Here is a 13,113-nt window from a genome sequence, read left to right on the forward strand (position 1 = left end):
TACCCAAAACATCAACGGCAATGAGCACACTTTAGGTTATCCCTCTAGGGTATTATGTGGTTCGGAATTTAATTTTGCTGTTATTGAGAGAGTTATTGGCTGGTGGGCTATGAGAAAATTTAGTCTGTACATTTGGGGAAAACATTTCAAATTGCGCACGGATCACAGTCCGCTAGTATCTATTCTCTCTGGTGATAGACTGAAGGAACAGACACTGAGGATTGCAGGTTTGTCAACTAAACTGTTACAATATGATTTTGAGGTCACTTATATTCCCGGAAATAAGATTTTAAGAGCAGATTATTTTTCTAGGCACCCTGTTGAGTGTGACAATGAAATTGTTGATGATGATGACGAGGAGTGTTTTGTTGCTTCTCTGGTACTGGATGAAATATGTGCTGTTATTGAAACAGAGTGGAGGGATCTACTATCCAAAGATGTTTTACTTTGTGAAGTTATTAACTGTGTGAAAGGGGGCTGGCCGAGGGAGAAAAATGCGAATTTTTCTCTGCAGACGTTTGTTAAAGTTTCTCCGGAACTTTCTGTTGACGATGGTCTGCTTGTACGTGGTGATATACTGGTTCCTCCTGACGTGCTAAGAACTAGGTTGATCTTAGGCGCACATGAAAGTCATTTAGGCAGGACATTTACTAAGAGAAGATTACGTGAACACTTCTGGTGGCCACAAATGGACAAAGATGTTGACATGTTTGTTGGGGAGTGTGTTGTCTGTTCTAGCTCGGAGAAGAGTTTGAAAGTTGGTACACCACCTCTTCAACCCATCGAGTTACTTAATAGGCCTTGGGAAAAGATTGGGATTGACCTAGTTGGACCTTTCAGTATGCTTCCTGCTAATTCCAGATTTGCTATTGTGGCCATTGATTATTATTCGAAATGGCCAGAAATAAGTTTTATCAATGAACCTAATTCAAGAAATGTTATTGACTTCTTGAAAGATATTTTCTTGCGAGAAGGGTTCCCCTCCACTCTTGTAAGCGACAATGGGGTACAATTTGTTAGCCAGGAGTTTGATTGTTTTTTGCGCCAAGGTGGTATTACACATTCCAAAAGTGCGTCTCTATCACCCATAGACCAATGGTTTGGTGGAGTACTTAACAACTGTGTGCAGTGGGCTTGGGCTGGAAGGTGCAATGTCCAGAATGCTGTGAGATCCATGTTATGGTTCTATCGCACCACGCCGCACGCTTCGACAAAAGCTTCCCCTTACGAACTACTACAAGGAAGGAAACCTTGCTCAAAAGTTTGTCCAGGATGGATGTCCAGATGGGTGAAAATGGATTCTGTGTGTGATGTGGATGAGTTTGTGAGACATAATGTGACTTAAGCCCAATCTCGCCAAAAACTGTATTTTGACTCCAGGAAAAGATCTGTTTCTCAACCAATTGTTGTTGGTGATATTGTACGTATTAAGATTCCAGTCCATAGTAAAAAGGGGAGCACAAAATACTCTGACCCTTTCACTGTTGACAAAGTATGTGGTAATGCTGTAAGAGTTAATTCAAAGAACTGGTGGAATGTATCTAGAGTTGTAAAGGTCACTGAGCGAATCAATCAAAATCCACTGTGTAGTCAAAATTATGTTTCTTCTTCTTCTCTTCCCACTATGGTGGGTTTATGCAGAAGTTGCCACCAACGTTTTGTTCCTGCCAAGTATTGTTAAAATGTTTATTCTTCTTTCTGCTTTTTCTTTTCCTTTTCTATTTCTTTTCTGCTTTCTTTTTTCTTTATTTATTGTTTATGACGAGGAGGATAATGTAGTGTTTCTCTTCCAGGTTTAGAATACTTGCGCCATGATGTTCTGGCCACAAGCATTCTATTTAGAGTGTTTGGTTTTGAAAGGTGACAGTTACTGTGACTGAGCATTTGCTGAAGGTGGCTGCTGCTCAGCACCTGTCTATTTTAATAAACTTCACCTTCTTCATCTATTGTGGAGTGGACTTACTTACTACAAATATACTTTCTAAAAGGAGCTTTAAGTCAGCCACCTTCTTCTACTGGGCACTGCAGCAACCAGCATGGGTAGTGGCTCAGCCCAGTTAAGCCATTGACTAACTTTATTGTGAGTGACGGCATTCCCAAGGAGCACCTCCACACAAAAAGTAGTTCGGTTAAATGCCAAGGACTAATACGTGTGCTTTTTGTGACCAAAATATATTTTTGCATTTAATCAATTTATTTTTTAGATTGATGAATGCCTGTCAGCTTCCCCAACAATAAAGTTTTGTAAAAACCATGAAAAAGAGAAATCAGCCATTGATCAAGTCAAAAGCGTTGCAGTCAAAGCCTGAATTTTTGGCTTTGTCAAAGCTTGTTTCTTACATATCTTATGTTTTACTTTGTGTCCCGCAGAGAGCTGTAGGAATGATGGCAAAGAACCCAGACGTTTCTTTATCCTTTTATTTTTTCTCTGCAGGAAATATCAAGCCCCCACAGAGTTGGCCTGGGAAGCAGTCTGAAACCCAGGTCGTCTTTTTCCAGCATCAATACTCTGAAGAGCGAGACTGGAACCATGCACCATCTCATTTCAGAGTCATTTTCTTGCTCCATCTTGTCACAATGAAAAGGGAGCAAGCAGCAGCTGCCCAGATTAGACCTCCTATGGGTACTGCAGAGGGCAGCCTGTAAAATGATTGGCCAACAGTGGCCTATTTCTCAGCTCCATTGGATGTTGGTTTAAAGTGCTCGGTATTTCTAATTCAAGGACACTGATGCAGCAACTTTACAGGGCCTTCCTCAGCATTAAAGGCCTTATTGCAAGTGCCCCAGCAATGGGTACAGTAATACCCCTACCCCTGAAGTAATCGACCTACTAGGGGTATCCCAGAGAGGGGGGTTATTGACCGATTACAAATTGAACCCTGAGGGGCCCTTTCAAAAGAGGAATTCTCAGGGCGATGATAAGGTCCGGTCCAGACTCGGTTCCTCTGGTTATTCCTTCTCCCTAGTATTTAGCACGGGGAAACCATCTGTTTTAGCAGATGGGAGATCTGGATCAAAGAAATGAGATTCATGGAGTTACCTGATCCTGTAACTCAGACGGGGCTGGCGCATACTGTCAATGGATTAAAAGGCCACTCGAAATGTGGGGTTACATAGTGGCGCAAACATCTGACACAAATGTCATTGCCACAGGGTCACCGTTGAGATTTTAACACCTGTTTTAAAGAGTAGCACATACAATTAGAATAGCGTGCAATTTACACAGTGCAAAAACAAGCACAAAAAAGTTGGTACCCATTTTTAGGCCTCGGCTAGCGTAGCAGCGCATGCGCTGCTCGCTTTGCGAGGCATGCAGTATGCACTACAGTGGGGAAGCTTTGCGTAAGCTCCACCCACTCTCCCCCCCATCTTTTTGTTTGGCTTCCATCCTAAATGGTGCCTTCTGATTGGTTCTTCCCTTGTCAGTCCCGCCTCCTAACGCCCATAGCGTAATTTGTGCACATCCGAGGCTATTGGCCCCTTTACTGAATATTCTTTTTTCCCTGTGACCCCCACACCCGGCCCCTGACGCAGTCTGTTGTTTTTCGCCAACCCCTCACCACCCCCCCTCCCGTTCTGGCCTTTTTTCACACCCGCACTCCCATTTTTAATGCAATACGTCTCGCGGAAATGCGAGTCGTATTGCATTGCAAGTGCTTGCTTTAAAATAGTGCGCAGGGATCCTGGAAGTGACGTCTCTGGTGTGCCGGAAAAAACCCTTGGTTGCTCCGGAAGTCTTGTTACGGCCAAGCCTCTGCTGGATCAGTGTCCATTCTACCTATTTCCACATCCATCATGTGGCCTGTAGTGGTGAGTGCGTGTGTCTGTTTGTGTATGTAAGTGTTTCTGTATATGTTAAGTGTGTGTCGGGCCTGCAACGGGGTGTGTGTATATGTGTGCGCGTGCGAGTATGTGTGTGTGAGAGAGTGCGCCCAGTTGTTTACTGTGATTATTCCTGGTTGTTTATATGTGTGCTTGGGTAGTAACTGGCGTGTGTGTGTGTGCACTCAATTGTTTGTGTTGTTGTTAATGTGTGCACAGGTTGTAAGTTGTGTGTTCGTTTGCAAGGTCCCACTCTGTCTTGGATGTACCACTCAAGCCATTTCGCCATTTTTCTTAATTATCACACATGCGAACAGTTTCAGATATCTGAGTTCACAATGTGCTGTGAACAAAAGCTCTTTATATTTGTACAAAAATATCACTGCAGTGTGGGAGTAGTAAGTGGTGATGGTGGTAGGGAAGTGACTTCAGCAGAAGAGACGGTTGGCCTAATGTTTTGTGGGAGGTGGACAATAGTATCAAAAGTGGGCGATAGGTTGGCCTGACGGCCGGAATTAGTGCTTCACAAGATGGGGTGTTTGATAGCAATGGGCTTTAACTAAAAAGTGAGTGCAGGTGGTCCCATGGATAATATGGTACATAGCTAAATACTTATAAGGTCCCAAAGACGAGGCCGATTGCATTGCAAATGCTTGTTAGCCATGCACCCAACTCAAAAAGAGGCAAAGTGTGACGATATGGGAGGAGATTCGACAGTGGTGAATGTGTAGATCAACGAGGCCGATTAATTTTGTCAGCTGCCAAATGCATTCTGTTTGCATATTCCTTAACCTCTTATGAACGCAGTTATGAATAATTAATTTAGCAACTTCAATATCAGTACACAAACGTATGTAAACGGCTGAAAACGATGTTTGAAAATATTCGAATAAATGAGTAGTACAATTTTAGAATCATAATAGTGTACTCGGTCACAACTCACATTAATTGCTGAAGGGCTGACAACTAATTTGCATCCGAACCAAACTAAACAAGTGGAGGCGACAGCAAACGTCGAAACAAACAGGATCTGGAAACTGGGGATCTGAAAAACAAGCGCAGTGAAAGATGTTATATTTTCACTTACGACGAACAGGAAAATTTAAATCGTGACAAAATTACATGTGAAGTGCTCAAGATAAGCAGAGACGCTCACCACATTGATTCTGTGTTTCGCTCCTGCGAAGCTTACGACAGCAGAAGGAACGCACTGAAACAAGGCAAAGGAGACAAGAGTCACGATATAGGTAGACAAACTAGTCTAATAGTTAAAGAAAAAACCCACACCTATAAAAATGTTGTTATGCTCTTCTTGGATCGTTTTTTCAAGCCTTCGATAAACAGCATCCTATTCCCAGGCCATATTCTTGCCATCTGGCAAACCCACTAGACAAAGTGAGACTTCTTTTATGACTGACCTTGGGCACTTCTTCAGTGGAGAACAGTAGCACAGTGGGACAGGTATAGAGGTGCAAACCCGCCCTAGGTTAACTGTGGCTGTTAGAACTGGGGGTTTCTGATTGTCAAGTATGCACCCTCTAAAGCAGCAACCACCACTCTGGTCAGCGTAAGCTGGCTACATACTACAACGATAACCTGTTCTCACCCTGTGGTAGCTATGCAGAGAGCAGTCAGGCTTATCTGAAGAGGCAATGTGTAAAGTATTTGTGCAACACACACTCACTCACACACAGTAACACAATGGAAACACCACAAACATACTTCACACAGGTTCACAAAAGTAGAGAATAATTTTATGACTAAAACAAGAGTAAAACAACAAAAATCCAATAAGTAGAACCAGATTTATGAATCATTAAAGAATAAATAAAAATGAGTGCTCACAAGCAAATATCGCTTAGGTCCAAAGCTTGGGCCGACGGCAATGGAGGGCAGGCCGGCTACAGACTCACAGAGGCCTTGCTAAAAAAGAACCTTGGATGAAGCAAGCGTCAACGTTGAAGACTTTCTGCATTGGTTCTGATGAAGGCTTCATAGACGAACCCCTTTGTGATGCATGTGCTGCTTCGGTGAGCCGCGTTGTCTGTTGGGGTCAAGCTGTAATCGGTTGAAGCAATGTTGTCATTCGGATCCTCCGTCAGTGTCGAAGGGCAATGCGTTGGTTCTGATTGGCGCAAAGTCGTCACTGCATCGATGTTGATGGGTCTGCACAGCAGAAGCTCACTTTCAGGGGCCCAGGACTGGATTGACAATGCGTGTGAGGACAGATGGCAGAGTACAGGTGGTGTTGTAGAGGTATGGAAATTCTTCGATGGCCCAGAGACTTCAGAACAGGGGGAAAGCCAGCAAGCCCTCGGTGTCACTCTGGGTTCAAGTGGAACGGGTGCAGCCCTTGAGATCAGCATGCAGCAGGGCAGCACAGCAAAGCAGAAAAGAAGTTCTACCAGAGCAGCAGTCAAGCAGAGGGGCAATCTTTGCAGCACAGCAGTCTTTACTCCTGGCGGAGTTTTTCATAGGCCCAGTAGTGCACTGTGTTGGTAGGGTCAGAGCCCCAGTACTTATACCCAGTTGTGCCTGTTGTGCCTTTGAAGTGGGGGGGAATTTAAAGCAGGCTCTTGAAGTGCATAGATCCCCCTTTCTTCCCAGCCCTGGCTCCAGACTATCAGTAGGGGTTAATCAGCAATTTGTGTGGAAACAGGACACTGCCTATTCAGGTGTATCAACTCCCCCTCCCTCTTCCTGCGCACGATGAACTGTCAGAAGGCAAATTAATGCAGATGAGGTCTCTGTCACACCCACCCTTCCTGTGTTTGTGGCTGTTTAGAGAGAATGCACAAAGTGTAGCTGTCACCCACCCCAGACAGGCTGTAAGGCACTCAGAGCAGTAAGAGCAAAGAAATGTTCACTTTCTAAAAGTGGCATTTCTAAACCAATAATGTTAAATCCAACTTTACCATAAAAACAGGATTTATCATTGCCATTCCAAAGATATGAAAAATGATGTAGCAACTCCTTTCTAATCATGAGCTAGAGTTAAAAGTGGATTAAGAAAATTCCCAATGCTAGCTTATGAGAGAAGTAGGCCTCACAGTAATGAAAAACAAATGTAGCTGTTTGTCACTACTAGGACATGCAAAACTTATCGGTACATGTCCTACCTTTTATTTACACAGCACCCCGTCCTGAGGGCTACCTGGGGTCTACCTTTGGGTTGAAATGTATTAAAAGGGGAGTGTAAGGCGTGGCAAGTGGTTTTAAATTCCAAGTCGAAGTGGCATTAGACTGCATTCACAGGCCGTGCAATGGCAGGCCTGAGAGAGGTTTGAAAGGCTAGTTTTGTGGGTGGCACAACTAGTGCTGCAGGCCCACTAGTAGCATTTGGATTACAGGCATTGGGTAAATGGTACACCACTTTACAAGGGGTTTATAAGTAAACTAAATATGCCTATTGGGTATACACCAATGTCACCATGTTGAGGGGAGAAGCCTATGCACTCTAGAACTGGTTAGCAGTGGTAAAGTGTTTAGAGTCCTAAGGCCAACAAAAGGATGCAGCAACAAGAGGAGGTAAGCAGACTTGGGGGAAGACCAACCTAAGGATGACAGGTCTAACAGTGGCTTTGTAAATGCCTTCTTTTACGGGGCAATCCTCTCCCCAAGCTAGCTAACGTTTGGAATAAAGTCCTGAGTGGGTGAAGTTTTGATTGGTGTCTTTTTGTTAAATGTAAATAACAATCTGATAGTGAGAAGCCAAGAGACAAACCCATTCCTCTTCCCAAGTAATCAGTATAATAACAAAATGAGAACAGGTCTTTCACTAGTTTCACTATTATACCTATAACCCCCAATTTTAAAAACTGAACTTTGTCACTAATTAACTCACCATCACCACTTCACCCTCGAAAATCAAACCAGCTCCGCTGTACTCAGGCGTCATAACACACAGTGGAAACATTCGGTGTCCAGGGTGGGAACCCTATGATTAAGCATGTCACCTAGTGGTAGGTGAGTGAGGGTTCATTAAAAAAACGTTATGGGTTCCTAGGCAGTATACATATCAAAAATAAACACTCATAGGGGGTTATAGGTATAATAGTGAAACTAATGAAAGACCCGTTCTCATTTTGTTTTATACTGATTACTTGGGAAGAGGAACAGGTTAGTCTCCTGGCTTCTCACTGCTCAGATTGTTATTTAAATGTATTAGTGCAGTGCACAGCTGTGAGAGAAAACTGACTAAAAAAATCTCATGGATAGAGCAACATACTGATTACACCCTGACACAATCATTGTTTACACAGTCCGGGACAATGCTTACAATGACAGACAGCCAGGGCCTCACGTTCACAAATGACAATGAGGAAGAGATCATTTTAGGTCCTCCTCTAATGGCAGACCTGAACATGGCCCAGACTATTGCACAGACTAAAGATTGGGACACACTAACAGAACAGAAAGAAACACTCGCGATTGGCTTATCCTGATCATAAAAACAACCAAACGCCTCTCAGAAGCAATGCTAATTGAGATACAACTCACTGAAACACATCTAAAAACGACAATCACTTCACATAAAAAGAAGCTGGAAGAGATTAATAAAGAACTAACAGAATACAAGGATTATCTAACCCAATCTAAAATACAAAAAATACAAAAAAGATTTGAAAATGTTTTCCTTCACAAAAGTCTACCCTTACAGCACCAGACTTCACCACAATGGAGAAAGAAGGTTACTCATCAGACAACTACACCTCAGATGATGGGACCTCAGATACACGGAGTTGGTTCAGTGATGATGACAACCGGACAAAACAAAAAACAGACAAAGAGGAAAAAGATTAAAATAACCATGGCAAGCACAAAACCTATACTTGAACCCGATGGGGTTCAACCATTCTTCCAACATGCAATCCCACCGCATTACTTTGGATGGCGTGCACCTTTTCCTAACAGTGCGCCGAACAACTTCCACCATATGCAGCGCCCGCCTTTTTTATGGAGAGGAGGAAGAGGCAGTGGGAGGGGAAGAAGAGAAAAACACGTACATTGGGAAGATCCACAACAGAGAGTGAAAACCAGGAGTATGTCAAAAGACAACCAACGGAACCAGCAGGGGCCCGATAAATAACCAACCTCTCTACACTGGTACTGACAGACATACACAGAAGAGTATTGAACAAGGGGCTAGGCTTTGTACCTACCGCACGCCTGGATAAATTCTGCCTCCACTGCAAACTAGCAGAATTCTTCAGAAAACTGAAATTGTAGGCTTTTTTTGAAAAAACGGTCCCTATATCAGAGAACACCCACCCTAAAGGTAACACTTACTTTAAAACGAAATCTACATTTTGCCTCTCTATATCAATGATTCCATCAGAGATAATTGCGTTTGAATAAGCTGTATACAATGAAATTGAGACATTGAGAGTCAAAGAAGCATATCACACCATGATAAAAAAGGAAACCATAGCTCTCAGAGAACTCAGAGAACAGACAAATGTGATCATAAAACCGGCAGACAAAGGGGGCGGCATAGTCTTACAAAATCAACAAGACTACCAGCAAGAATGCCTCCGCTTACTATCAGACAAAAAATTACAGTTGGAGATAAAGCGCCTAGTGGAAGAGGTAGAAGAGAGGGATTGGATTTCCAAAAAGGAAGCGGAATTTCTCATCATGCAGAATCTCAAAACCCCATATTTCTAAACGCTTCCAAAAATTCATAAAAACAAGAACCCTCCACCTGGAAGACCAATAATCTCTGGTATAAGGTCCATACTAGAACCATTATCACTGTTCTGTGATTTCTATTTGAAACCAAAAGTACAACATACATCCACATATTCGAAGGACACCACGGATTTACTCTGCTTATTACAGAATATGGATTTCGATCCAACAACATGTACCTTACTAACCCTGGACATAGAGAGCTCATACACCAGCCTTCCACAAGATGACACACTAGGAGTAATAAAGGAGACCCAGGTCCTACGCATGAAGCTGGGCATACACTGGACAATATTTTCTCTAAATTGTCCCACATTACATGTAAAGCCCTACTGCCACTTAGTTGGTCAGACCAAGCACTCATTGAATTCCAAGTCCAGGGTCCTAGAAGACTGATGACACCTGGCTTAGGCCCCAAGAGCAACTATAGACAATGGCATAAAGTCACCCCAGACGCTTTCTCAGACATCTTTCCATCGCCATGGGACACTGAACCTGAGAACGTCGAGGAGGGTCTAGTCCACTTTAATGATTTGGCGTGATCCGCCATTGAGCAGATCGCTCCGTTAAAAAGCCTACCTAGTAAGCCTAGACAAGTTCAGGCTGCCTGGTTCACACCCGAGCTCCGAATTGAAAAAGGCCTATGCAAAAACCTGGAGAGATGATGGCGACGTACCCATCACAGAGATGATAACGAGAAATATAGGATATCTCTGTCTCAGTACCATAAAAATATAAAAATGGCACGAAAGTAATTCAGTAATTAACCAGGCAGGGAATGTCCCCAAAACTTTATTCCAGATTCTGAAATCTTTTACTAACCCCAAGGCTTGTAAGTTTGAAGAAACTCCATCTCAGGCCCTCTGTGATACTATTGCAGAACATTCTGTTCAGAAAATTAATCTTATCTATAGCAAAATCACCATGGCAGACAGTTCACAGTCGGTCGACATAACCTATAACTCTTTTGAGGAAGTTGAAGCCTTATTATGCACTGTGACGTCAGGATCGCCTCTCGATGTCATACCAGCTAAAATCTCCTCCTCCTTGGCTAAACAACTTTCAACTCCCATCTGTTCCCTGCTTAACCTTTCATTGAAGGAGGGTCATCTCCCACCGAATTGGAAGACGGCACAAGTCATTCCAATTTGTAAAAACACAAAGGCCTCTATGCAAGACCTTTCAAACTTATGCCCAGTTTCCCGTCTACCTCTTCTGAGCAAACGTCTGTAAAAGTAAATTAACAAACACCTGTCAGACCATGTCGAATCTTCAGGCAGCCTTGACTCATCGCAGTCAGGCTTTAGACCCAAGCATAGCACAGAGACAGCCCTGGTGGCTGTCACAGAAAACATCAGGCTAGCATTAGATAGGGGTCAATCCACTCTCCTGGTGATGTTAGATCTCTCAGCCGCATTCAACACAGTCGACCACCAGATATTGCTCAGGAGACTGGAGGAATCTGGAATTGGAGACATGGCCTTGCGATGGATGACAAGCTTCCTTTCCAACCACTCTCAGACAGTCACCCTGGGACCTTTTCGATCTAAAACTAGGGAACTGACCAAGGGAGTGCCCCAGGGCTCATGTTTGAGCCCCACGCTGTTTAATATCTATGTCGCTCCCTTGGCCGATCTCCTGAGGAGGTATGGGTTCACGCCAATATCATACGCGGATGACACCCAGCTTACCTTCTCATTTAACAAAAACTCCCTCTCTGCTCAGTCTACCTTCTCCTCTGGCATGTTAGCAATTTCCCAATGGATGCGTAATACTTTTTGACAACTAAACGACGGGAAGACTGAAAGTATGCTCTTCGGAGAGGCTGCAATGCTGTTGTCACCAGAATGGTGGCCAGGAGAGCTTGGTAGCTCCCCCGCACCCAAGACACTAGTAAAAAATCTAGGGGTTTGCATCGGGCAGGCTTTGAACATGAAAGAACACGTAACCCAAACTGTCGGATCCTGCTTTCATGTGCATAGTCTGCTGAGACGAGTCTTCCCTTTTCTCCCAGGCTCCACACGTAAAACTCTTATTCATGCCCTGGTATTGAGCAGACTAGACTACTGTAATGCCCTGCTTGTTTCAGCTAACGAGTCATCACTGGACCGTCTACAGGCAGTCCAGAATACTGCGGCACGACTGGTACTAAATGCCCCTTACAAAACAGCCTCCCGTCCGCTTCTTCAACAGCTTCACTGGCTACCGATGCGGAAACGTATAAGGTTTAAGGTTTGCTGCATCCTTCATAATTCAGTATATGGTAACGGTCCAGTTTACCTCATGGAGAAATTTAATAGCTACATTCCATCTAGGGATCTCCATTCTGGATCCAAATCACTGTTGGTGGTTCCGCGGGTCAAAAAGTCAAGGACTGGTGGGAAAGCTTTTTCGCATCTTGCTCCCCGCTATTGGAATCAACTTCCTATCTCACTGAGGCAATGCCCGGACCACCGTCAGGTTAGAAAGTTCCTGAACACTGCTCTATTTTAGAATCATGGCCACGCCAACCTTCTCCTATATGTCCACAAGTGCAGAGATACCCCTTCAGGGGTGATTCAAGCGCTATACAAACCCAATAAATAAACCAAGGAAAGTGGAACTATATAACACCGTTTCACTTCATATTGGAATGAGCCCGCCTGGTCTTGAAGGATAATTTCTTTGAATTCGAAGACAAAATTTACTTACAGACCTTCGCAACATCCATGGCCAGCACCTTTGCGCCTAGTGTAGCAGGATTGTATGTATACAATTTTTGGAGGAATTAAAAATGACACAACAGGAATACACGCAAGGAAACATGCAACATTTGAAAAGCTATATTGACGACATCCTAGTGCTATGGAAAGGGGACAGAAAATCAACCCACAACTTTCTAACCTGGATAAATACATGTGACCCCAACCTGAAATTCACACACACAGACAGTACAGAATATATCAACTTCCTAGATGTCACAATATATGCAGAGAATGGAAAATTTGAAACAAGATCCTAGCACAAACCGACTGATAAAAACCCATTGTTGAAATTTGACAGCTTTAATCCGAGAGCTCTCCAAGAGAATCTCCTTTATGGTCAATTTCTCAGATTGAGAAGAAATTTCTCAAGGAAAGCAGATTTCGTCACACAATCAGAAGAACTAAAAGAAAAGCTGCGAGATCGCATTTACCCAGAAAGAATCATCAAAAAACCTACAAAAGAGTAAACAATCAAACAGAGAAAGCCTCTTAGAACCATCCAGCAAAAACAATGGCACAATCCCTATGACATGCGTAACAACCTACAACACGATTTCTAATGAAGTAAAAAAAAACATCAATAAAAATTGGCACATTATAAGAAAAGGAAACCTGAAATGGGACAAACCCTATTTTCCTTCAAAAAGGCAATGAATCTGAAAGACAACCTTGTAAGGACTAGACCACGGATTAAAAGAAGCGAGGGAAGAACTACAGTACAAAATATGTGAGGACTTTCGGATGTGACAGGCCATCATGCCGGTGGCAACTGCAGTGTCTGCCACCTAACGAAAACTACTAAGACATTGGATTTAGAACCAGGAAAGACATGGACATTACGAAGGTGCAACACAAT

At 43.3% G+C, this 13,113-nt stretch overlaps 1 protein-coding gene across 1 annotated transcript in view; it reads right to left on the reverse strand.

Annotated features, from left to right (window-relative positions):
• Window positions 1-13,113, reverse strand: part of MLC1 (modulator of VRAC current 1) — a 306,559-nt gene that overhangs the window by 124,520 nt on the left and 168,926 nt on the right. Inside the window, exons 4-5 of the mRNA XM_085650693.1 lie at window positions 4,979-5,032; window positions 4,766-4,867 (exon numbers count right to left, since the gene is read on the reverse strand). Coding sequence (XP_085506819.1) covers window positions 4,766-4,867; window positions 4,979-5,032 — 156 coding nt within the window. The remainder of the gene's footprint in view (window positions 1-4,765; window positions 4,868-4,978; window positions 5,033-13,113) is intronic.

Source organism: Triturus cristatus, chromosome 4_1, assembly GCF_964204655.1.
Source record: "Triturus cristatus chromosome 4_1, aTriCri1.1, whole genome shotgun sequence".
NCBI classification, from domain to species: Eukaryota; Metazoa; Chordata; class Amphibia; order Caudata; family Salamandridae; genus Triturus; species Triturus cristatus.